The sequence below is a fragment of the Bison bison genome, unplaced genomic scaffold (genome assembly GCF_000754665.1).
Source record: "Bison bison bison isolate TAMUID 2011002044 unplaced genomic scaffold, Bison_UMD1.0 scf7180017864371, whole genome shotgun sequence".
NCBI classification, from domain to species: domain Eukaryota; kingdom Metazoa; phylum Chordata; class Mammalia; order Artiodactyla; family Bovidae; genus Bison; species Bison bison.
Window position 1 is genome coordinate 16,719,572 of NW_011494943.1, and position 25,068 is coordinate 16,744,639.

General features: G+C 46.4%; 1 protein-coding gene across 2 annotated transcripts in view; it reads right to left on the minus strand.

The window, feature by feature from the left end:
- Positions 1 to 485: 485 nt before the first annotated feature.
- ITGB3 (integrin, beta 3 (platelet glycoprotein IIIa, antigen CD61)) overlaps positions 486 to 25,068 on the minus strand; it is a 61,934-nt gene continuing 37,351 nt past the window's right edge. Inside the window, exons 9-15 of one of the 2 annotated variants that reach the window (XM_010856468.1) lie at positions 24,435 to 24,574; positions 22,451 to 22,875; positions 15,891 to 16,113; positions 14,522 to 14,622; positions 11,864 to 11,983; positions 5,416 to 5,582; positions 486 to 3,964 (exon numbers count right to left, since the gene is read on the minus strand). In XM_010856468.1, the coding sequence (XP_010854770.1) occupies positions 3,899 to 3,964; positions 5,416 to 5,582; positions 11,864 to 11,983; positions 14,522 to 14,622; positions 15,891 to 16,113; positions 22,451 to 22,875; positions 24,435 to 24,574 (1,242 nt within the window). In that variant the 3' untranslated portion in view covers positions 486 to 3,898. Of the gene's footprint in view, positions 3,965 to 5,415; positions 5,583 to 11,863; positions 11,984 to 14,521; positions 14,623 to 15,890; positions 16,114 to 22,450; positions 22,881 to 24,434; positions 24,575 to 25,068 lie in introns of both variants that reach the window. The other variant, XM_010856469.1, reaches the window with a different exon arrangement.

The following is a 25,068-nucleotide window of genomic DNA, read 5'->3' on the forward strand; positions in this document are numbered from 1 at the left end:
CTTTTAGCAGCAGAGCTGACTTATTGTAAATTTCTTTCTAAGCCAGAAAAGGTAAGTATGTGATTCCTTAAAACAGTAGTTCTCAAACTTGACCATGCAACAGAATCACCACAGGGATTACCTCCTCTGGTCCTAGGGCTGACACTTTGAGATCCATTGTCTTAAAGCTGGGCATTTACATGGTCCTGTAAATAATTTGCCATTAAGCCTTTACTTTACTAATTTATGCCTCCAGCAAACAAAACCTAAATTGACAGTCCCTTCTGTTGAAGTTATACAAGGTTCTAAGAAATCCCCAATTAAAAAAAAAAATCCCCCCAAAAAAACCCCAAAACCAAAAAACTCTCTTAGACCAGTAAAAACCTACTCATTTTGAAAATGTGATTCACATCTAAACAAAAGCTCTAGATTGGGAAACTAACTTCAGTTCCTGGAGTCATCGTCATTCTGTTACATTTGGAAACATGTTTGCTCTAAAATAATCATTTGTGAGGCAATGTCACTTTATTCACCCAAAGGAAACAGAAATAACAGCACAGGAAGCGCTGAGGAGCCTTAGGCCAATTCTTTTTGGAAAGCACATTTAATTCACTGTTGCACAATTCAGACAGAGGAGGTGGTTAGAAAGTCAGGAAGGCATTTAGGTCAACCAGGAATACTTAACAAAGAGAAATATCTTGAAATCATGGATGGTCTAGGAATATCTGAGAGGTAAAGAACTTGACTCCTTAGGTGACAACTTGTCAGCAATGTTCAAAGTTTCCCATTTTTGTCCACAGACCCTGAGATTGAACGTAAAATATCTCCAAAAGAGCTCAGAACAAATAACTTCTTTGGGCTGTGTTTTCTGATACTAAAATACTATTTAGGGGTTCACCCTGCTGCTCTTGCTGCTAAGTCGCTTCAGTCGTGTCCGATTCTGTGTCACCCTATTTCCCCCTGACGTCAAAACTGACTGCTATTTGCTTGCTCATGAACACAGCTATGGTTTCTCCCCACATACAAATGTACTGATCTTCAAAGCCTGTAAGCCTTATTCCAGAAGCTCAGAAAGATTCCTACTAATTTTTTCCTCCTTAGAATACAGTTTTCTCCTCCTTTGGTACCGTTTCTTCATATAAACCATCTTATTTAAAGAAAATGACTGCCACATCAATGGAGTCATTTCTCAGGAGCCAACAGTTAGAATTAGATTCTAAACTTCCTGGATTTATAATCGTCTCTTCCCATTTATCCCTCTACAACATTACCATTTCCTACGGGAAGGAGTAATCCATGAGTGACACGGGGCTCAGATATCTGCCCCATTCTTAGGAATGGATACAGAACACACATTTCAGCTAGTTTCTTATGGATTCCTCTTCCCCAATACATGGATTAAACCATGTGCAAAGTGAAAAAAGAAATAATAACTAAGTGGAGTTTTAAGTGCTGTATCAGGAGATGTAACTGCTAACAAAAGTTGGAAAAGGGTGTTCTCAGAGAAGGTAGAATGAGGCTTTTTTCGTTGAGAAAGGTGATATGGGATGCCACCTGCTCTTGCCAGAGCCAGATCTCCCAAATGAAAAAACAAACAGTATCAACATCCCACAGAATCTTGACTGCCTATTTGATGCCACAGTAAGTCCCAGCATTATGGAATGTGGATACTGACAGAGACCTCCTAGATTGGCTAGGCCAAATCCATCATTTTTCAAACTAGAAAACTGAGCCCCAGGGAGAAGACTTGCCTTAATTAAGGTTAAAGCTCCTTAGCTGCAACACTGAGGTCAGGACCTAGATTTTCTGATCATCAGACCCCTGTTTTTATAGGCCCTTCCCTTTTTCTCAGGGAATGGTGGTGGTGGTTAATGTGGAACAAATGTAAACACCGATGGAGCAACTGCTTTTGCTGCTGCTGCTGCTGCTAAGTCACTTCAGTCGTGTCCGACTCTGTGCGACCCCATAGACAGCAGCCCACCAGGCTCCCCCGTCCCTGGGATTCTTAAGGCAAGAACACTGGAGTGGGTTGCCATTTCCTTCTCCAATGCGTGAAAGTGAAAAGTGAAAGTGAAGTCACTCAGTCGTGTCCGACTCTTAGCGACCCCATGGACTGCAGCCTACCAGGCTCCTCCGTCCTTGGGATTTTCCAGGCAAAAGTACTGGAGTGGGGTGCCATTGCCTTCTCCAACTTCTTTTGCTAGGGGAAAAAAAAAGCACAGCCCATTTTCCTCCTCCTCCTTGGGAGAGGTCCAGCATATCCATGTGTCTAACCCTGCAGGCTCCCAGAATGAGAGAGCCCTTTCAGACCCAGCAACGGGGTAGCGACTTCTTATGAATGATGCCAAGTGGGAGTGTCTGCACCCAGCTCAAGTCGATACGGCTTTTCATCATTTTCTTCCTCATCATCAAATAAAATTACAAATATAATGCAAGTGTGTTTATATTTTTGCTCCTTTAGATTCAGCAAGCCTCATCCTGATTTCAGGTGTCTCGATGAGAAAAACAAAACTCTACTTGTGGCCTCTCAAATTAAAGACTGAGTTCAAATGAGGTTGCCCACCCCAGAGGAGGATGGCGCACATGTGCCGATACACCTGGCCCATCCTTCCACCCTGGCACGTGTGCCCAGCAGACTCAGTCCCATGGGAATGATTCCTTCACAAGACACCCAAGAGGTAGATACATGCAGTCAGCCCCATGGGTGGGTATAGCACACAGAAGCACAAAATTGGGTGTGTGGAGGTGCCTTGAACATGGGACAGAAGGCCTGAAGGGTGGGGCCAGACCTCTGACTCTAACCATAGCACTCTCCCTGGAAGGAAAAGCCTTTGGTCATAAGGGAAATTCCCAGTATGTGTGCGAGCGTACATGCTTGGTCACTTCAGTTGTGTCTGACTCCATGACCCCATGAACTGTAGGATGCCAGACTTCTCTGTCCATGGGATTCTCCAGGCAAGAATACTGGAGTGGATTGCCATACCCACCTCCAAGGGATCTTCCTGACCCAGGGATCCAACCCATGCCTTCTGCATCTCCTGCATTGCAGGTGGATCCCTTACCCACTGGGCCACCTGGGAAGCCCCTCCTAGTACATAGCAAATGTCTATAAGCAGTGAAAAGATGGGATGGGAGCCAAAGAAGTGATGCTGGCTAAGGGTGACACACAATTTCTAAAGGAACCTCTAGGGTAGAGCTGCCAATAAGGCAAATCAGAAGGGTTATGATCATGAATGGGGGAGCCCGGGCACTTTAACCCCAGGTTATGCATGTCCCTACCCCCCACCACCAGCCTTTCTCCCAATAGATCAAAGACTAGACAGCAAGGACTTCCCTTAGTAGAGAACTCTGCTGGGTTGAGGTGACAGCAAAGACAGGCAGGCCTGATGGTCCAGCTTTCCCCTAACGTCTCCCTCAGCCTGAGGGAAGGGACAGGAGACGGAGGCTCGAGTGACACAACAAGGCCTCAAGACCCAGCAGCTCCCACCAGAGCTGCTCAGAGTCAGGCCTGAGAACCAGAAATACAGGGTAAACCAAGGTCCCTGTCTCTGGAACGAGAGTCCTCGGCCCTGCCCTCCTCTTCAAGAGACTGTCCTGAGAAGGAAAGTTGGCTTCCCACTGAGGTAATAAAGAACACCTGCTCAGCGATGTAGGTCACCCTCAGGTTAAGCAGGAAAACTCCCTGAAGGAAGGAGGCCTTCTGAGGACAAAGACTGAGGAGCTTCGCTCATCTGGGACACAGGTTTTAAATTATACACTCCCCCACACGTATCACACACACACACAGACCCACAATCTTCCAACCCACCCCACTCCAAGCCCTCAATCCCGCCCCACAGGTATTGCCCCCTGTAAACATAAGAGCAGAGACGTCCACAATCCTGGGACAGTCCGAGAGCGATCCTGGGATGACTGCTCGTTAAGTGCCCCTGTAGGTGATGTTGGTGAAGGTGGATGTAGCCTCTTTATACAGTGGGTTGTTGGCCTGCAGAGAGAACAGAAAAGTGTCTTACAGCAAATTCCTCAATTCTTGCCTATCCTGGGGGTTTACTTGTTATCTGAGAAGTTTACCCACAACACTCTTCTCTGACATACCATCGATGAACAGTGTGATGCTTGTAATACTCATACATTTGCTCTTACAGAGGGAATGGGTAGGAAATAAGAGGAGAGAGAAAATGGCATGCCATCCTTCCACCATTCCTGAGGGGTTAATTCAGCCCATCACTCTTGGGGATCCCAAAACCCTTCAAGATTAGCTTTTAGCCAATATCTGTTTCCTCCTCCTCTTCTGAACTCTCTTTCTCCCTTTTGCCTGCCTTTTTTTCTTTGTTGTTACTGTGATAGGGGGCGCAGGCAGAGAAATAGGTGTAGCAGGTGATGGTCAGAATACAGAGGACCACTTTTGCTCAAATGATTCTTAATCTGTTCTCATCTTATCCCTAAAGCCTTGCCCACAAACTGTCACATTATCAGGAAAGAGACCCTCACTAGGTTTCCCAAACTATTTTCTAAAAGCGACAAATCCCACTAGGTCTGATAGTCCTTAGTGGTAGGTAGCCTCAAGAAACACAACACATTCTCATGTGCCTCAGAGAGTCAGGATTTCTACACTGTCTGAACAGAAACATCTCAACTTCTTGGAATCCTTGAGTTCAAAGGCCTGAGGTCACCATCAGATGGGAACAAACTTTCAATCTAACCTCGGATATTCAGTGAAGTCATTCACTTGGAAATCCAGGAAAAAGTTAAAATGTGGACCATGAGCCAAAGGAGAGTAAGCTTAAGTATATAGAAATTTCTCAATTAAAAGCTTGTTTGGTTAAATTCAATCAGGGTAAACTGCAGGGAGCATTCTTTTAAGAGGCTGATACAAAAAGTAATTTCTATCATAACCTAGTTCCCTCCCATAATCAAGGAAGCTGCTAAATTTCTCTGTATTCAGTTTCTTTATCTATAAAATGGGAATAATAATGTTATCTATCACATAGGGCTGTTACAGGAAGGAAATAAGTTAACACACAAAAAGCATTTAGGACAGTTCCTGGTACATGGTAAATCTTCAGCAAATGTTGGTTGTTATCATTTGTTTCTGTTTATGTTTAATGCTTTTGACTTCATCAGTATATAGTGGACTCCTATATGTCCTCAATGTAGGGTTCTCAAGTCTGTCTTATCTTACTCCAAGAGTAAGTTTTCTTTTCCCTGCTTCCAGGGCAGAGCTGAGCCCTATCTGTGCTCAGCTGGTACTCACTGATGTCATAGAGAAAGAATCAGATGGTTTCCAGGGAGCATAATGACAATAGAGTTAGTCCATCTCCCAACTTCCAGAAAAAGGCCAATTGGGAAACTATGATGCCGGCTGAACCTGGCCTTCCCTTCCACTTCAGACTCTTGAACCAACAACTTAAGAAAATGCCCAGCCCGGCCTCTTACAGTGTCCCATTTGGCTCTGGCTCTCTCTTCTTCAAATTTAGCAAACTCCTTCCGGTCATGGATGGTGATGAGGAGCTTCCAGATGAGCAGAGTCGCAAGGCCGATGAGCAGAATGGCCCCCATCACGGATAGCAAGACCACCAGGATGTCAGGGCCCTTGGGACACTCTATCAGGAGAGAGCACAGAGCAGGGTGGTTGGGAATGGAGCAGGAATCATTTGAATTGGTTACAAATAAGATCTTCTCAACAAAAGAATATAGTACTGGAGCATTCTCCAAAGGAAACAGAACTTAGAAAATAAGCCTATTAATTTTTAAAAGGAGGGGGTTAAAATCCTTAGAGCAGCAGTCATCTGTCCTGAGTGGTTTAAATCAAAGGTCATTAGCTGGTCATTCACAAGCAGAGTCTAGCCTACTTGGTGAGAGTTCACACAAATGTTCATTAAAAATTTGATTTGGGGAGTTTCCTGGTGGTTCAGTGGTGGTTAAGGCTCCAGGCTCCCAATGCTGAAGCCCAGGTTCGATTCCCAACCAGGGAACTAGATCCCATATGCTGCAACTAGGAGTTCGCAAGCCACAACTAAAGATCCCACAGGTTGCAGTGAAGACCTGGCGCAGCCAAATAAAGAAAACGTTTGATATTGCTGGCAACATTAATCCAGGAGATTCTCCCCCTAAAATTTCAGATTATTCTTCTCTTCAGGAAAAAAAAAAAGTCAAAATATCTAGAAACACTGAACTTAGTCTTTTATAGGGTTTCAAACAGCTAGGGCTGAGGAATAGCTGCCCCTTTCAGTCAGAACACACTTTTTTTAGCTTGCCAGACTCCTCACCACTCTTTCTTTTCTGCACTAAACAGAGGCGAAGTGTGACTTGTCACTGAGTCTGTGCCCCTGTGGACTCTGGAGCCAGACTGCCTGGGAGTAAATCCTGGCTATGTGACCTTTGATAAATGATTTCACCTTTCTGGCTGTCTGTTTTCCATTTCTCCATGTCTAACAGTAATAGCCCTGATTTCAAAAATGTATTATGAGTAATAGTTAAGGAATAATTAAGGACTTCTCTGGTGGTACAGTGGATAAGAATACACTTGCCAATGCAGGCAACACGAGTTTGATCCCAAGTCCAAGAAGATTCCACACGCGTGGGCAACTAAAAAGTGCACGCACCACAACTACTGGGCCTGCACGCCCAGAGCCTGTGCTCAGCAAGAAGCCACCACAGTGAGAAGCCCAAACACTGCAACTGGAGAGCAGCCCGCACTCGCCGCAGCTGGAGAAAGCCCGTGCACAGCAGTGAAGACCCGTCCAGTGTAGCCAAAATACATAAAACAAAAATTTGTTTAATCTTAAAAAAGGAATAATTAAATATATTTAAGGAACTCAGAACAGTGCCTAGCACAAAGTCAGAGCTCAATAAATATCAGCTACTGTTATTACTGGTATCCCTGTTATCCGAGGCTGTTTTCCCTAATTTATTTACCCAGCTCCTCCTTGAGTTTGAGCTGGGTATCTGAGTTAGTTACCCTAGTTCAGATATTACAACCCCCATGGGCTGGGAACCTGATGACCTTTTTAACATACTTTGAAACTAGGAGGTCTGCCAACCAAGACAATATTTTGGGTTTCTTCCCAAAATATTTAGTCATCTAAAATCCTCACCCTGTTGAGAACCAACTTCCTGTTCAACCCCAGTCAACAACCAACATAATCAGAGGTGCGACATCAGCCCTCTGAGGGCCAAGTTGAGTATGCTCTGAACAGCTCCGTTCCTATAAACCACAGACGTCTGATGAGTGACCTCACTCCAGTAACTTCTCGGGTGTTATATAATTAGGTGTTTGCATATCTGAGTATTGATGGGTCTAAAGAGATGTCACACCTACTTTCCACACTGTCTCCCACCTTCTTCTCTAAACATACACACTATGCTCACCACACATGACCCAAAAACAACCACCACCACAACCCAAGCTGGCTATTTCCTATCCCACCAAATTACAACCTGTCTATAATTAAAGGAATGTCTGGAAAGAGGCTATGAGATCCCAATGTCTGAGTTCCCAGGGATGAAGGGTCCCAGTTCTTCTGGGAAAAGCAGTTATGAATTCTCTGGAAGACTGAGGTAGGGCTGACCCTCAAACCTCAAAGTGGAATCGCTTCAACTTTACATGTCAGTATGGTCAGGACAGGTAGAAAGCCAGATCTTCAGGGGAAAAATTAAACCTGTTAACTATCTGTCCTAAAAGGGGTGGACAGCAGGTTTCCTGGAAATAGATACAAGACCAGGTGGTCTCTGAAGTGCCTCCCCAGCCACAGTGATGATGACCCATGATGGATGATGACCTAAAGTCAGGGACGACTGGGGAGGGTTAGCAGAATTGACAAAAGTACAGGAAGTCCAGTTAAATTAGAATTTCCGATAAAAAATAACTTTTTAAGTATGTACCACATCTTGCATAGGACATATTGTACTTTTTTATTGAAGTATAATTACAAAGTTGTGTTAGTTTCTGCTGTACAACAAAGTGAAATCAACTATATGTATACATATATCCCCTCCCTCTTGGCTCTCCCTTCCACACAACCCACATCTCAACCCTCAGGTCATCTCAGAGCACCAAGCTGAGCTCCCTGTGCTACGCAGCAGCTTCCTACTAGCTATCCATTTTACGCCTAGTCATGTATATATTAATATGTCAATCCTAGTCTCCCAATTCGTCTCACCCTCCCCTTCCCCCTCATGTCCACATGTCCAGTCTCTGAGTCTCTATTCCTGTCCTGGAAATAGGTTCATCTGGACCACTTTTCTAGATTCTACATACATGTGTTCATATACAATATTTGTTTTTCTCTTTCTGACTTTCTTCACTCTATATGACAGACTCTAGGTCCATCCATATCCCTACAAATGACCCAATTTCATTCCTTTCTGTGGCTGAGTAATATTCCATTGTACATATGTACCATATCTTCTCCCTGAGAAAACTGTAATTCAAATGGACACATGTCCCCCAGTGCTCACTGAAGCACTATTTTCAATAGACAGGACATGGGAACAACCTAAATGTCCAGTGGCAGACATACTATATTTTATCAGACAACCCTATCTGGAAGCAATGAGGGCCCAGCTCAAAGGAGATCATTCCCTGACCACTTGGCTAATGTCAACTCTTTAGTGGTTCCCTCTTCAGGGCCCCGTAGTGGCTCAGCCCTTCAAAGAGAACATCTGCAAGGGCAAGAGTTAGGGAAGCAAATGAGAATAATCTCCTCCTAGACTGCAGGCCCAAGATGCTACCTCTTACTCAAAACCAGAGCCCCTGAAAATGATTGGAGCCCAGGGTGAGAGGAGAGGCAGAACTTGAAATTCAAGGCAACAAGCTAAGAAATGTAGGTCTCGAGACCTGTCTCTGAATGTGAAAGAAGGGCTATACTGGCAGTAAGCCTAAAAAGTTACCCTCCACTCTGTTAACCAGTAATGTGTCACCATCCCAGTTATCATCATCTTTGTTTCCCAGGACTCCAGGCAATAGTTTTCAGTCTCAGAATACCAGGTCAAATGATTTTTGTGAGTGCTACAGGAGGAGCACCAGCCAGATTGTTATAACAAAGAGATGCTGCTGCTGCTGCTAAGTCACTTCAGTCATGTCCGACTCTCTGCAACCCCATAGACGGCAGCCCACCAGGCTCCCCTGTCCCTGGGATTCTCCAGGCAAGAACACTGGAGTGGGTTGCCATTTCCTTCTCCAATGCATAAAAGTGAAAAGTAAAAGTGAAGTCGCTCAGTCGTGTCCGACTCTTCGAGACCCCATGGACTGCAGCCTACCAGGCTCCTCCGTCCATGGGATTTTCCAGGCAAGAGTACTGGAGTGGGGTGCCATTGCCTTCTCCAAACAAAGAGATGAGGTAATGTTAAACCCCAAAGCAAGAGCACACTACATTTTTGAGATGAGAAGGGACACAAGTACAGATAGGGTGGGTGTGGAAAAATCCATTTAACCCGTTAACACAGGTGGATGAGAAAGTACGAGAAAGACATGCTGAAACTAACCTACGTCTGCTTCCCCAGAGGTAGTGGGTTGGCCAAAAAGTTCATTTGGATTTTTCCATACCATCCTATGGGAAATCCTGAATGAATTTTTTGGCCAACCCAGTACATACCCAGATTCTTTCCTCTCCACTTCCCCATATCAGTGTTCCCTTGAGTCACAAAATAAAACTAAGGTGATACCCTTTGTCTTCTCCCTTAAAAAGGATGAGAGCCTGGAGAGACTGATAAACAATATCACAAATGGGGACCCCATGCTCTCCTCTACCCATGGGGAGGACAGCACCCCCAGTGACATAGATGCAGCCCTTTTCCCACTTTCAACCGCTCCTGTCTTTAAGCAGCCAAAATTCTCCCAACAGATATTAAGATGTATTTGAGTCTGCCTGTCTCCTGGGCATAATCCATCCTATGCATTCATTCAAAAACTGCGTATGAAGTATCTTCTCTGTAAATAACTGAGCCAGGTATAGAGATATTATAACAATAGATAAGACAGACATAATTCCTGTGTTCATAGTCACCTGAAGAAGATAGGAGATTAAAGAAGCAATTTTTTTCTTTGAGGTTTGTGGGATCTTAATTTCCCAACCAGGGACCGAACCTGGGCCCCTGGAAGTGGAAGCACAGAGTTTTAACCACTGGACCACCAGGGAATTCTCTAAAGAAGCAATATAACAACTTAGCTGGTCTAAAGGGAAGCACAGCGACCCAATGCAGGGGGGTACAAGTTCGATACCTGGTTGGGGAGCCAAGATCCCACATGCCTTGTAGCTAAAAAAACAAAACATAAAACAGAAGTAATATTGTAGCAAATTCAATCAAGACTTTCAAAATGGTCCACACCAAAAAAAAACTTTAAAAAAAGCGGGGGTGGTGGGGAAGCACAACTGCTCAGAAAATCAAAGATGTGTACCAAATCTAATCATCAGAATGGATGCTGGAGGTCTGAAATGGCTCATCTGGGAAGTGGTATGTCTAAAACATCGGGGAATATATTGCAATTACCAGGAGCACTAACAAGGAGCAGAGAGGCATTGGCTTGTAGAAGTAAGACAGGGTTCAGAACTCTGGATTTTTTAACAAGGGAACATACAAAAGTTCAAGAACCACTGCCCTCAAGCAGGGACCAGCAAACAGCCCAGTGAGCCAAATGCGGCTGGCCACCTGTTTCGGTAAACACACTCAGATGCCTTCATTTGCATACAGTCTACGGCTGCCTTCTTGCTGCTGTGTCAGAGTTGAGTAGTCACCGCAGAGACCATCTGGTTCACAAACCCTAAAATATTTAACATCTGGCCCTTTATAGAAACAGTTCACTGGCCCCTGGTCTAAAGAATGATTTGAAGAAACTCCTACAGCTGTAAAGAATGTCAAGTGACCAACTGATTTAGCCTCTGCCTTCAGAGATTGTTCCTTCATTCCAGAAAGTTCTGGCCCACCCCTCCCATGCCCCATGCCCACCATACCATAGCCCTTATCCCCTGCAGTGTCATGACTGTTTTACATGCCTCTCTTATCCATGGCCTATGAATACCACACCTGCTTTATTTACTATTACATCCCCAGCACCTAGCCCATGCCTGATGTATAATAAATACTCAAAAATACTGTCTAATGATTGGGACTTCTCCAGCAGTCCAGTGGTTAAGACTCCGCCTTCCAATGCAGGGGGTGCAAGTTCGATCCCTGGTCAGGGAATTAAGATCACACATGCTGAGTGGTGTGGTGGGAAAAAAAAAAAAAGTCTAATGATTCGTACCTTCATCTGTTGTTTAAGGGAAAGAAAGGAGATATAGAAAATAAGGGGAAACAAGCAAATCTACTGCGCTGGATGGTGACAAACCTGTGGTGGGTGTGTGTATGATGCAATAGGCCCTCCTGCCTCCAGAGGGTCCGGAGAGCAAGCATTAACTTTTCAGTGTTGGAGGCAGCCTCAAATCCTTCACCACATCACATGGCAAAGCTGGTAAGGTGAAGACCTCAAACCTCAGGCCTTCCTCTGAAGCAGCAAGCAGGTTGTTCCTGGAAACCATTTAACTCTTAGTAGAGCAGATGCCCTGTGCTGAAAAGTGCTAGAATTTAAATTCCTTACTTCTTCCTTACAACGTCACCTCAAAAAACACCAGGCTATCATCTGTTCCTTGATGAGCTCCACACCTACCCTCTTCCTCTCCTTACCCACCTTCTTATTCTTCTGTCTCCTCAATTAGCAGGTCATTTTCTTGCTAATGTCTTTATTTATATACCCCACACTCAGATGACAAGCCCTGATCTATCCCTTGTAAGATCAGGTTTCACCTGGATGTTCTTTTTAAGAGGAGTGATGGATGGAACTAACTGTCTAATATTGGTATCACTCTCCCTTGGGGAAGGGTCGGGACCCTCGGGGTTCACTCACCTGGCTCTTCCACCACATACAAAATGGACTTTCCACTGGAGTCTTCATAGTACTGGAATCTGACAACACAGTCATCCTCATTCTTGTAGGTACAATTCACAGCATCCTTGCCAGTGTCCTCTGGGAGAGGAGGAAAGATGGGAGAATGAAAAATAGGTCAATTCCTGAAAGATGGTGCCACCCCCAAATCCAGTCTTGAGACTTCTGGGAAAGCATGTGACAGGAAACCCTATGTCTGACATTAGGCAATATGCTCAGAGATGGCTGTCGTGCCTGGCAATTGCTTCTAGATGACTCTCACTGCTGTATTAGTACTTTGTCCCTCACAAAGTACTTTTTGGTTCTTATTCCTTCCTCTGGAAGGAATATGACATCACAGTATTACAGTCTGATTCAAAGCCTGGCTCTATCACCTCCCAGCTGTGTGATCTTGGGTAAGTTACCTGACTGCATCGAATCTCTTTCTTCTTCTATAGCAGAAAAGATACCTTCACTCACAAGGATGGTTGAGAATCAAACCGCATAAACCACCTAACACACAGTGGTGTTCCCTTTCCTCTCTTTCCTTTCTCTGTTTGCTCAATGATTCCCAATAGTTTGTTTACTCAATCCTTGCTGCTGCTGCTGCTGCTAAGTCGCTTCAGTCGTGTCCAACTCTGTACGACCCCATAGACTGCAGCCCACCAGGCTCCGCCATCCCTGGGATTCTCCAGGCGAGAACACTGGAGTGGGTTGCCATTTCCTTCTCCAATGCGTGAAAGTGAAAAGTGAAAGGGAAGTCTCTCAGTCGTGTCCGACTCTTAGCGACCCCATGGACTGCAGCCTACCAGGCTCCACCGTCCATGGGATTTTCCAGGCAAGAGTACTAGAGTGGATTTCTTCTATTTCTGCTTTCTATCTGGTGCTCCTCCCCAGAGCCATCTCTCTTTCTCTGACTCTCATCATGTCTTGTTGGCTTCATCCCTTCCAATTCTAAAACCTGTTATTCTGACTGTGATATTATGGGTTACCCTCCACCAACTGCGCTATGCCCTCCACCAGCTTTAGCAGATGCATAAATCTGACACATGATGAGATGAAGCGAGTGTACCAAGGTCACACAGCAAATAAGTGATGGAGCAGGACTAGGACATGAGTCTCAGAGCACATCCTACAGAGCCTTCAGTAAACCAGTGGTATTACAGGACAATGCAAAGAGTAAGGATTTCAGGATTTAGTTCCAACCTTAACTCACCACCAACTTGTTTTGTGAAAGTGAGAACTTTCTTGAGATTCAATTTTCTTATCCTCAAAAATGAAGTTAACAATAGTACTACGTTCTACTTTATTAGGTTATTGGGAGAAGAATAAGAACGTGCACAAAAAGATACTTTTGTCATTTGTATAAGTTATACAATTCCATACAAAAAAGCATTTATTTTTATGATTATCATGGTGGAGGATGGGAGTATTTATCGACTAACTTGTGATACTCATCTAGTCTAGATAAAAATCTCTCCTATCAGCAGCCTCTTCCATCTAAGCTAATCATAGCAAGCCTGGTCTCCTCCAGAGGAAAAACTGCCTCTTCAAATTCAATTCCCAAATCACTATTACTCCAGACCCACTTCAGACATTAGCCAAAGGATCTAGAGATCTGACTCTTTCCCAAAGCACCCCCACCCTGAAGCTGGCTGGCTAGCTGTGTCTTCCTGTGGCTCCCACTGAACATGTGTTTCCTTCCTTCATGTGAGATCGCTATCTCTCAGCATCACCCAATGTCTAACTGACCTAGATAACTACATCAGATATGCAACAGCAGCAAAGAGCAACTCCTTTTAAATCAAGATGAAGCAGAAACCAGAATAACTGCAGGCAAGTTTGTTCCTCACTGTGTTTCTGTCTTATGCCAGGAAGGGCTCCCAAGAGCCAAAAGGGCTTCAGGCTAATAATTTTGGCTCCAAATCCATAAAGGTGAAGGTTTCCCTCTGTATCTGCCGACCTGTACGCTGGACCTTGCTTAACATTGAGGTAAACTTGTCTGTTCAGTCGTTTAGTCGTGTCCCACTCTTTGTAGCCCCATGGACTGAAGCCCACCAGACTCCTCTGTCCATGGAATTTTCCAGGCAAGAATCCTGGAGTGAGTTGCCATTTCCTCTTTATTCCAGAGGATCTTCCCAACCCAGGACTCGAATCCATGTCTCTTGCATCTTCTGCATTGGCAGGCAGATTCTTCACCACTGAGCCACCTGGAAACCCCTTAGTAAATGCTGACTGGCCTACTAAACTAAGATTATCATGGGCAACTACTTCTTCACTCTGTGCCTCAGTTTCTTCACCTGTAAAATGGGATACATCATCTTTCTTTCCTTGGGGTAGTAAAGCTAGGGTTGCCAGATTTTCACATATTTTAAAAGTTCTTTGCAGGATTTTGCTGAGACCATGGGCTCTAGGAAGTAAAAGGGGAGGGGACTGCTGAACACATTAGCAGACATGCAGAAAGACTCTCAAGGAAGCTAGCTTTCAGGAAGGACCTACTGTGCATCAGGCCTGCACAGTATACCTTTGAGGTAGGAATTACTCTTCCATTTTACAGATGAGAGTTGGATAGTTTCTATGGGTTAAACTGGAAAAACCCAGAACATGGGTGTGCATAACTCTATGGCTTGCTGAACTTACTAAGTTCCTTCACAGGCTCAATCTCATCACGACAATAACGGTTGCAGGTATTTTCCTCGTTGAGGGCTCCCCGGTTAAACTTCTTACATTCCACACACTCCCTAAAAGAGAGGGGACACAGGGGTGAAGGCAGGGAAGGAAGAACCCTAAGTGTGCTACAGTCTGGCTCTGCTGCCATACGCCCAGAAAGCTGCCCCACCCCCAGAAAACAGACACAGAAATAAAAACATTTGTTAAGACAACCCTGGGGGACCCAGAAAGTCACATCTGGAGTTCAGGGATGGGACTGCCCTCCTAACTGATAGGTAAGGCTAGGTAGGCAGAGGCCTCCAGGAACTTTATTAAACTTCTTTATGTGCCTCCTGTGACAGGAGGGCAAACCCTATGCCACTTCTGAGGGCCCTAAAGTCAGAACCAGTCTCATAATTTGGGGGCCTGGCGCAAAACAAAAATGTCAGTTCCTTATTCAAAAATTAGTAGGGGGCTTCCCTGGTGGTCCAGTGGTTGGGAGTCTGCTGACAATGCAGGGGACACAGGTTCGATCCTCGGTCCAGGAAGATCCCACATAACACAAGGCAGCTAAGTCCTTGCGCCACAACTACTGAGCCCGCCTGCTGCAACTGCTGAAGCCCGTGCACCCTAGAGCCTGAGCTCTGCAACAAGAGAAGACACGGCAATGAAAAGCCCACATGCCGCAACTAAGGAGTAGCCCCTGCTCACCACAAGTAGAGAAAGCCCTTGCGCAGCAACGAAGACACAGTGCGGCCACAAATAAATAAATAACTTTTCTTTAAATTAGGAAGAATTTCAAAACAGTGGTAGCAAAGCATTAAACAAAATGTGAGGCCCTTCTAAGCACAGGGTGCTGTACAAATGTGCGGGTTGCACACCCATGAGTCCAGCCAGGCTAAAGTAGTAAGAGAAACAGTGGGGCCATGGACTTGGGTTGATGAGGCTTCCTCTGCCCCCAGATGAATGATGTTTGTAGTGGTGAATGTCTCCTGTTTCACACAGTAGCCTTCATAATTCCAGCCCCACATCCTTCACAAAATCAGAACCTCAGCACTGGAACATTCCCCAGGAGTTATCTGGTTTAGCCTTCCTCCCGACTCAGGGATTCAGGATCCCGCCTAAAAGAGGTTTCTCCAACTGCAGTCCAGCTGGTACCACTCTGTCCCCTTCACCCCGGCTCTATCTCCAGCTTTCCCTCAAGTTTGCAATGGAAAGATGAAAGCTGGTCCTTTGCTGGAACAGACTCCTCTCTCTCTAAAGCTCTGGTGAGTAAGAGACAGAACCTGCTCAGTGTGGGGGACCCTCTCCCCCATCCCAGACACCCAACTCTCTCCAGCTCACGTCTCTGCCCACTCACTTCTTAAAGGTGCAGGCGTCAGGGCAGGTGGGACACTTCTCACAGGTGTCCCCATAGGAGCCCGGCTGGATACAGACACAGCTGCCGCACTCGCACTTGCCCCGTCCGCTGCACAGCAAGCCGTTGCTGGACATGCAGGTGTCTGTGCGTGTGGTACAGTTGCAGTAGTAGCCGGTCCAGTCGGAGTCACACAGGCAGTCCCCACAGCTGCACTGGCCATGGCCTGAAAACACACAGCCCAAGGGGTAGACCAGTCAGTGAGGCCCCCACTCCAGGACGGTATTCGGGGCTTTACCCCTCATCACCCTCTTCACATCACCACACTCTTGCCTCCACACTGAGCCATTCACCATCTTCTACACTGTTCTCATAGCCTCACGCTTCTCTGCCTGCTGTTCCCTCTGCTTAGATGCCCTTTCATCCTGAGACCACTACCAAACTCCTACTCATCCTTTAAAGCCCAACTCAAATGTTCCTTCCCCTCTGTAACTTTTTTCTGACCTCTCCAAGCCAAATCAACTGTCAGCCCATGTACTCTCCCAGTACTTATAGATACCTTTATTTCAACCCTGATGTTCAACCCATTTGCTTGCTTATCTGTTTCTTTCTGGATTGTGAGCTCCCTGATGGGGAGCACATATTACATTCATTTTTCCATCAATAGTGATTAGTATAAAATCTGATACACGGTAGGTGTACAACTAATGCAATTTCTTAGTTATCTGTTCATTCAACAAATATTTACTGAGCTCATACCACATCTTGAGCACTGGGGACTCAACGGTGAAAAAGACAGGCAAGATCTCTACTATCATAGATCTTACCTCCTCTAGTTAAATTCCTAGAAAATACACATAAACCTTCACCAACACAAGCCCTTCGTTGTATTATCATAGTTTGCAAAGAGCCACCAGCCTTATTAGGAAAGACTTATTTGCTTCCCTACCTGAGTATAGGAACAGGAGACAGAGATGAGGTGAGGGTAGAGGTTAGACTGCTTAAATGCAGGCATTAACTCTCAACACTATATTCCCCTAATATTCATTTACCAAGGCTTTAAAACTTGGCTCCTAAATCCTTCAGAAAGGTGACTCATTCTCCAGGACTCTGAATCAGGAAGAAGTGGATGAATAATAAAAATCTGATTGTTAATCAGAGGAAAGGCAGGGAGCAAAGGGGAAGTAACATGAATTGATCTGAAAACCAAGCCATTGTGTGAGCAGACGGGCCCCAAGATGGTGGAGGAGAGGATGGTACACAGCCAGGCTCAAGTAGCAATGAGCTGGCACAGCCCCTGCTACCCAGTGACCCAGTGGGTCTGATTAATATCTCTTGGCCACTATAGGTCCCTCTGGCTGGTATCACCCACTAAAGGATGAGCGATACCAGCAATAATCCTCTAGGAACCACACTGGCATTCAAGGCTCAGACACACCTTCACTGTGTGTGTCTGTTTCCCAAGAAGGATGGGAAACATAACCTCAATTACCCCAGCTGCCAAATATTGGGTTGGCCAAACAGCTCGTTGGGGTTTTTCCATATCATCTTATGGTAAAAACCCAAATGAACTTTCAGCCAACCTAATACATCTAGAGTAGCTGTCCCCAGTCTTTTTGGCACCATGGTCAAAAGTAGAAGACATCATGTTTTCGTGGAAGACAATTTTTCCACAGGCTGGGGTAGAAGGATGGTTTCGTGATGATCCAAGCCTGGTACATTTATTCTGCACTTTATTTCTAATATTATTACATCTGCTTCACCTGAGATCATCAGGCCTTATATCCCAAAGATCAGGGACCCCTGATCCAGAGAGTAGAAATACTGGGCTGGTAGAAGGATGAAGAAAGAAGACAGACTGCATTTTGAGGTTGGGTTCCCTATAAGCATGACTTGTGGTGAGAATTCTTGTGCCAGCGACTTCTTGGGGACGCAGAAGGGAAGGAGAGAAGCCAGGACAGGGCAGGAGTCAAATGCTCACAGGCGGACTTCCCTGGCGGTCCAGTGGTTAAGATATCGCCTTCCAAAGCAGGAGAGTGGGTTCAATCCCTGTTTGGGGAGCTAAGATCCCACATGCTCCTGGCCAAAAAGCCAAAAAGCAATATTGTAACAAAGTCAATAAAGACTTTAAAAATGGTCCACATCAAAACAGAGCTGGCAGGAATGGGGTCTCAGCCTGACAACTCCCCTCAGCTTGATCCCACAGCAGGCTGATGGGCACGACCGGCACCACAGCAACCTTGAGGCAAAGGGACTGGCCTTGTGTAACCCCTTGTCCACCAGTCATTAGCCAAGGTCTGAGGGCCATCCAGCTCTTGTCAGCTGAAAATAATTCTCCAGAGAAGGCACAATTGTGAGGTATTCCCAGCAGCCCTACCAGCGGCAGGGGGATGGGTGGGCCAGCCAGCAGAGTGGGACCCCCACAGTGTCCACTACACCCAGCTTTTGACCGTGCCTCCTGGATAAGGAAAAGCGGACCCCACAGAGGCCTGGCAGCACTCAGAGGCCTCAGTCTCCTCAGAAACCCTTGTCTCATAGTGTTTCCTTTGTGAGGCTAAACAAAGTGATCTTTGAGAAGACGGCCCGCAGGCCAGCCGGGGAGTGAGGCTGGAAGTGGATAGTGGCAGGCCAGCGCCAGCAGGCTGGCTCCAAGGCCCCGGCAGGGTCAAGCTTTAAAAGGAAACCAAAGTGCGGTAATGTCACAGGACTGGCGTCCCTCCAGCAAAAGGGGTTCACGGGAAAGTCAGGGGAGGAGGGTGGGAAACGAAGAAAAAACGTGAGAAAGAGGAGGGAGGGAGAGAAGAAGGTGGCCCGGGAGGTGTGGGGGAGGGGAAGGAAAGGGAGGAGCAGGGGTCTCAGGTCAGAGGTCAGGCAGCCACTCCCCCATACAGTTTGACCTTCTGGGCTGACACATCATTCCTCTGCCCTCCTCTATGGGCCAGCCCTTTCTCTGACTTCCCACCTCCTCCATGAAGCCCCCCCAGGGCTCCCCTGTCCACAGTGAGTCTCTCTATAACACTCACTGAGGACACTTCACTTCTGGGATCTGGCAGGTTCTGCCTTGTGCTGTGAATTCTCCTTGGGTAAGTTTATGACAAAACTGTCTTATTCATGCTTCTCTCTCTCTTTTTCTTTTTTTGGCTGTGCCAGGTCATAGTTGCAGCATGTGGGATCTAGTTCCCTGACCAGTGCGAACTTGGGCACCCTGCATTGGGAGCATGGAGTCTTAGCCACTGGACCACCAAGGAAGTCCCTTATTCTTGCCTCTCTATCCCACAACACTATGGCACACAGCACAGAACCTGGCTCACATGGGCGCCTGATCAGCATTCATGTGAGAGGGTCACTTCCTAGGCAGGTTGATAAGAAGTCCAGGGGTCCCCAAGGAGACAGGGATCTGGAATTCTCAAGGAGGAGGAAAGGACAAATTTTTTTCCCTCTACATTCTTTAGGATTATATATCAATAATGTATTCTTCTTGAGGAAAGTTTCTGAAAAAAAACCTTGATGTGACAAGGGAAGAATCCCTTGAGGACAAGGATGCACGCCCTGACATTTGAGGGGTGCTGATACCATGCAACCACAAAGACCATGCCTCCAGTGGGGAGGAGGGGACAGGGACAGCCAGGGGCTGGGACCATGGACAAGTCATTGCGCTCCCGAGCCCCTGCTTGAGCGAAGAACAGACCAGGCCAGCAGCTCTAGGCAGGGAGGGACAAGGATGAGCTGGGCTATAAGCCCCGCCAGGTCAGGAACCACACATGACCCCTTTGTACCCATATGGACCGAGGGCCTGGCATAGAGCAGGTGTTCAGCGAGCATGTGTCCCTGGAGGATGTGATAACGGCACCAGAGGGTCCAGACCTGAGGTCGGCGGGCACCCAACACGGTGGCAGGAAGGGAGAGGGAGGCCTCAGAGCTGCAGCGGCTGCCTGGGCTTCCCTCGTGTGAGGGGCTGGAGCTCAATGGGGACGAGCTGTTCCTGCGCGGCTGGGAGGCAGGAATAAGGGCTGCTGACCCGGGGCCTTTGTTCTGCGGCTTCAGTGGGGCGGTCAGCCAAAGGAAACACACTCTGGCTGGGATCCCTCCCACATGCCCCACATCAGACCAGGAACAATCAGCCCATAGAGTAGCAGCGGGCCTTCCTCCTACCCTGGTGCCGTCGTGGTCTATGTGTAAGCCTCTCCTGGGGGGAACTTTTTTTCCCTCATTCCCAACCTTCTCCTCATGTGTCTCCCACGTCAAACTTAACCATTCCCTTTGGTGCCTTGAATATGACGTGTGTGTGCTTAGTCGCTCAGTAGTGTCCAACTCTTTGCAACCCGGTGGACTGTAGTCCACCAGGCTCCTCTGTCCATGGGATTCTCCAGGCAAGAATACTGGAGTGGGTTGCCATGCCCTCTTCCAGGGGATCTTCCCAACCCAGGGACTGAACCCAGGTCTCCCGCCTTGCAGGTGGATTCTTTACTGTCTGAGCCACCAGGGAAGCCCTGAATACGACATAAATACTATTAAATATTAGAAGGCAACAGTCCCCAACTGTTTTGGCACCAGGGATGTGTTTCACAGAAGACAATTTCTCCATGGACTGGGGTTGGGGGGGATGGTTTGGGGATGATTCAAGAGCATTCCATTTATTCTGCCCTTTATTTCTATTATTAACCCATCAGCTCCACCTTAGATCATCAGGCATTAGATCCCGGATGTGAGAAGGAACCAAAACTCCTGCCTCACTCCTGAATTCAAATTGCTGGGTGTGTCTGTGTGTCTGTGCATATCTGATCTCTCTTTCCCCTAATCTCTCTCATATCAATTTTTTGTTATAAGAAGATATTTAATTTGATCAGTCTCAAATGCTATAAAATATTACCGCAAATTGAAGATTTTAACATTCTAGGAACAGTATTCCCTTTCTCTGATATCATTTTTCTCCAGTCTCTCAAATTTTGTTGACTTGAGTAAACAATGTTATAGGTAATAGATAGAGGCCATTTTTATATTACTTGGGTATGCTTTAGAATGACACACGTTTACCTTTCTCATCAAGCTTTCCTAAAGGCCAATGTTAAAGTGAACACCTGGGTAGATTAGCTCTGCTGGTTAGAACCCCAGGGCAAGTGAAGCCAATCTGGGTCATAGGTTTGATCACCCCAGAAGCCAATGATAATCTCTGTTCGATTGGCCACACAATACAACTGCAAACTAGTCCCAACCAAACTGTAGATATCTTCAGTCTATCTCTCACAATGGGGATTAAGCCACAGTGACTACAGCCCAGCAAAAATGTATCCCTAGTGCTCAAGAACAACTCAGACTGCCTAACTGCCTCTGGGAGTGTTGTCAGTGTGTCTGGAGATAAGGATTAGGTTAACTTAGTTGGACTTCTAGCTGGGGAAGTACCCCAGGAGTGGGCTTTGGGGTAAGGAGAAACCAGCTTGAGATTATGATGGGCCTCAAGATTTTACTGAATTTTGTAATGAGGTAGACAACAACTCAGTATCCTGCAGGTAGGAGGATTCAAACTCATAATCCCCAGCCTGCAGTCTGGGACTGTCTGTGGCAGCAACCCCCAAAAACATCTGTGCTGTGCAATATGGGGGCAACTAGCCACAGACGCCTGAGGAACACAGAAACTAATTTTTTTAATTTAATTTGATTTAAACTTTGTACCTAAGTGTTAATTAAACTTGATTCATTTAAATTTAAATAGCCACCATTTTGGACTGTAGAGATGTAGAGTACAAAAAGTAATAATATACCAACAGTGATAATAAAATAGTACCAACACTTACTAAGAGCTTACTATTTTTCAGTCACTCTCCTAAGTGTACTGGCTCATTAAATGTGCTCCAATATCTTGCAAAGACCCTACTTGTTTTCCACAGGTTGTGTGATGAAAAAATAAATTCATGTAAAATAATCATTACTAACTTCACTACATATTCTGACATCGTGTAGTTTCCAAACCTATGTATACTAAAATTTTAATTAGTATTAGTCAGTGGGTTGGTTTTTTTTTAAGTAAAAAAGGGTTGGAGGACTTCCCTGGTGGTCCAGTGGTTAAGACTCCACTCTTCCAATGTGGGGGAGGGGGTCAAGTTGCAACCCCTAGTTGAAGAACTAAACTAAGATACCTCATGGTGTGGCAAAAAAAAAAAAAAAAAACTTTTTTAATTAAAAAAAGGGGTTGATTCATATCCTCAAAAAGATTGGAAACCAGTGACTTAAAATGTGAGCTGAAGGGCAAATGAGAGAAAAGAAAAAAACTATCTTCACTTTCAATTTTCCCCACTCTTTCCCACCCTCTTTTAAGAGAGAAGCCCCCTGAAAGCAGACACTTATTTCCTTCCTTGTGTCCCTCGAGAGAGGACAGAAGGAGCTGAGGGGAATTAAAGAGAACCTCGCTTCTGTTTTCTGCCCTTGGAGTGGAACACCATCGGCTCCCTCTGCCCCTGAGCCACCCTGTGCCCACCTTAAGCCCTAGCCTGCATCCATTTCCAGAGGCTGCAGATGCGTGAGTGTGTGTGGGTACCAGGATGGAAGGCATGTGCAATTTCACTCACCTGAGCACATCTCCCCCTTGTAGCGGACACAGGAGAAGTCATCACACTCACAGTACTTGCCCGTGATCTTGCCAAAGTCACTGCTGTGGCAGACGCACTGGCCACAGAGACACTCGCCCCGCTGGCTACAGATGGGCTGGCCCTCCCGGGGGCTGCACTCGTCCTGCTGCGAGGGGCGGTAGTCCTCTTCTGAGCACTCACACTGGGACCCCAGCCAGCCGGGCCCACAGCGGCACACCCCACACTCAAAGGTCCCATTGCCATTGTTGCAGCGGTGGCTAAAAGGCTCAGCCTCGGCCTGGCAGGCACAGTCACAGTCGAAAGTAACCTGCACGGTGAGGCTGTCTTTGAAGCCCACAGGCTTGATGGTGAAGGACTTCTCCTTCTTCTGGGGACAGCCACGCACTTTGGCCTCAATGCTGAAGCTTACCTGGATGGAAAGTAAGATCGTGTTCAGACACAGGGGACCCTGTTGACACTCCAGCCCTGGAGGGAAAGAAGCTGTTCCCTGCCCTGCCCAGGAATGCTCAAACTGGGTGTCCTGTCCCCCGCACGCCAAAGTTCCTCAGCTTTGCCACTACCAGGGTCTGCAAAGCCAAAGCAAGAGCCTGGGGACAATGTGCCAGGCACATTGTGCCAATGTGACCTGCTGGCTGGGCATAGACATGACTTATAATCACGAGATAGTTTTTTATAAAAAAAATAAATAAACCAGTTCAAGTAGAGCAGAACCTATGATCTTATAAACACTCTGCCTTGGCCAACTAAGCTAGCTGATTACATAATATCAAGGTACACAAAGCACTATTTTGTAGCATTGTATGGTAACCCTGGGGCTTCCCAGGTGGCTCAGTGGTAAAGAATCTGCCTGCCAATATAGGAGATGCAAGAGACATGGGTTCAGTCCCTGGGTGGAGAAGATCCCCTGGAGAAGGAAATGACAACCCACTTCAGTATTCTTGCCTGGAAAATCCCATGGACAGAGGAGTCTGGTGGGGCTACAGTCAGTCAACGGGGTCACAAAAGAATCAGACATGACAGCGACTAAACAACAACAATGGTAACTCTAACCCATACAGTGTCACGTAGCGACAACCGCAGGCTCAAGGCCTACTGTTCAATTTCTTTATAGTTTATTTTTATTTATTTATTTATTTTGGGCCCGCCTTGCAGCATGCAAGATCTTAATTCCCCAACCAGGGATCGAAACCGTGAGCCCTGCAGAGGAAGCACAGAGTGATAACCACTAGACCACCAGGGAGGTCCCTGTTCAATTTCCATATGACATTTCATCACTTGTGCAATCAAACATGTTTCAGGCCAACGTTTCTTACTAGGGTGTGTGCACCCGTGCCTAGAGTATAGACAGAAAGAAGGATGGGTATAGACATTAAATGATACAGACATGGACGACATAACTATAGATAAGCCCCTTTTCTTCCCACCCCTTTCACCATCCCTCTCCCCTAAGGCAGAAGCAAAGGAGAACAACTAGGGAAGGAAAGCCGCAGAGGGACTAAGGAGGCAGAATGAACGTTTGCATTCTGAAATTCCATGCTGGGTATTTTCACCTGTTCTGTTTGCTGCCAAATCTTCAGCAGCTAGGACAATGCCTGGCACGAAGTCAGGGCTCAATAAATATTTACAGATGACATTTCCAGTTACGTTGTGAAGCAAAGAAAGGCATTACTTTAGAGGAGGATGGAGACCGGTAAGGGGCTGAAGGCAAGAAATATTATCTGCAATCGGCTGTGCATAAACAGTCACCTAAATGCAAGTTTTTAAAAAATCCTGATGGGGAAGTTACTTAACGGAGAAAGTTTAGGTAACAGAAGTCTTGGAGGCAAAGGCTGGCAGCTCCGTTCCATCTGACTTGTAAGGACGTTCAGGAAGAAAGTACAGGGAAGGAAGGGGTGGGTGCCCACAGAGGTTCCGGAGCACAGGCCAAGGTGAGAGCTGCAGCATCAGCCCCTGTCCAGCCCACCTCACCGTGTCTCCAATCTTGAGTCCAACGCAAGACTTCAGGCCTGGGATGACTTCGTTGTTGAGACATGTGGCGTTGAAGGATAAGGACAGCTCTTCAGGGAGGTCACGCACTTCCAGCTCTACTTTAGAGCGGATTTTCTGAGCAAGAAAGGGCAAAAGAAGGCAAGAAAACGGGCTGAGAGGACACAAGTAGGGGCCAATTACATCCCAAGCAAAAACCACCAGGTGGTCCTGGACTCACCTGTCCCACTAAATGCTGAGGTCCACCTGCCAGCTGCCACAGCATCCCTAGGAGCCTGTATCCTACTAACCTTCCAGCCCAAGACCTGCTCTCGCTCTTTCTCCACTTGTGTCTAGGTGAGTCTGGGTAAAATCTAAACCAGCTGTGCCCTCCTGCAGACCTCACAGACTTGCAAGAAAGGAGTGCTGATACTGGTCGCCTTGGGTAGTACCACTTTCTACCTAATTTTTCATCAGCCTCACATTCACCATAATTCAGCTCCCTCTTTCCTCTGTTGTTGGAGCCCAGCTCTCCCTCAGTCTGTACCCACTCCCAGTTTCAGGGTCCTGCTCCTTAACATCATCCCCATTGTCTCTTTCCATTTCACCTTCTCTAAGCAGTTCCCCTGTTG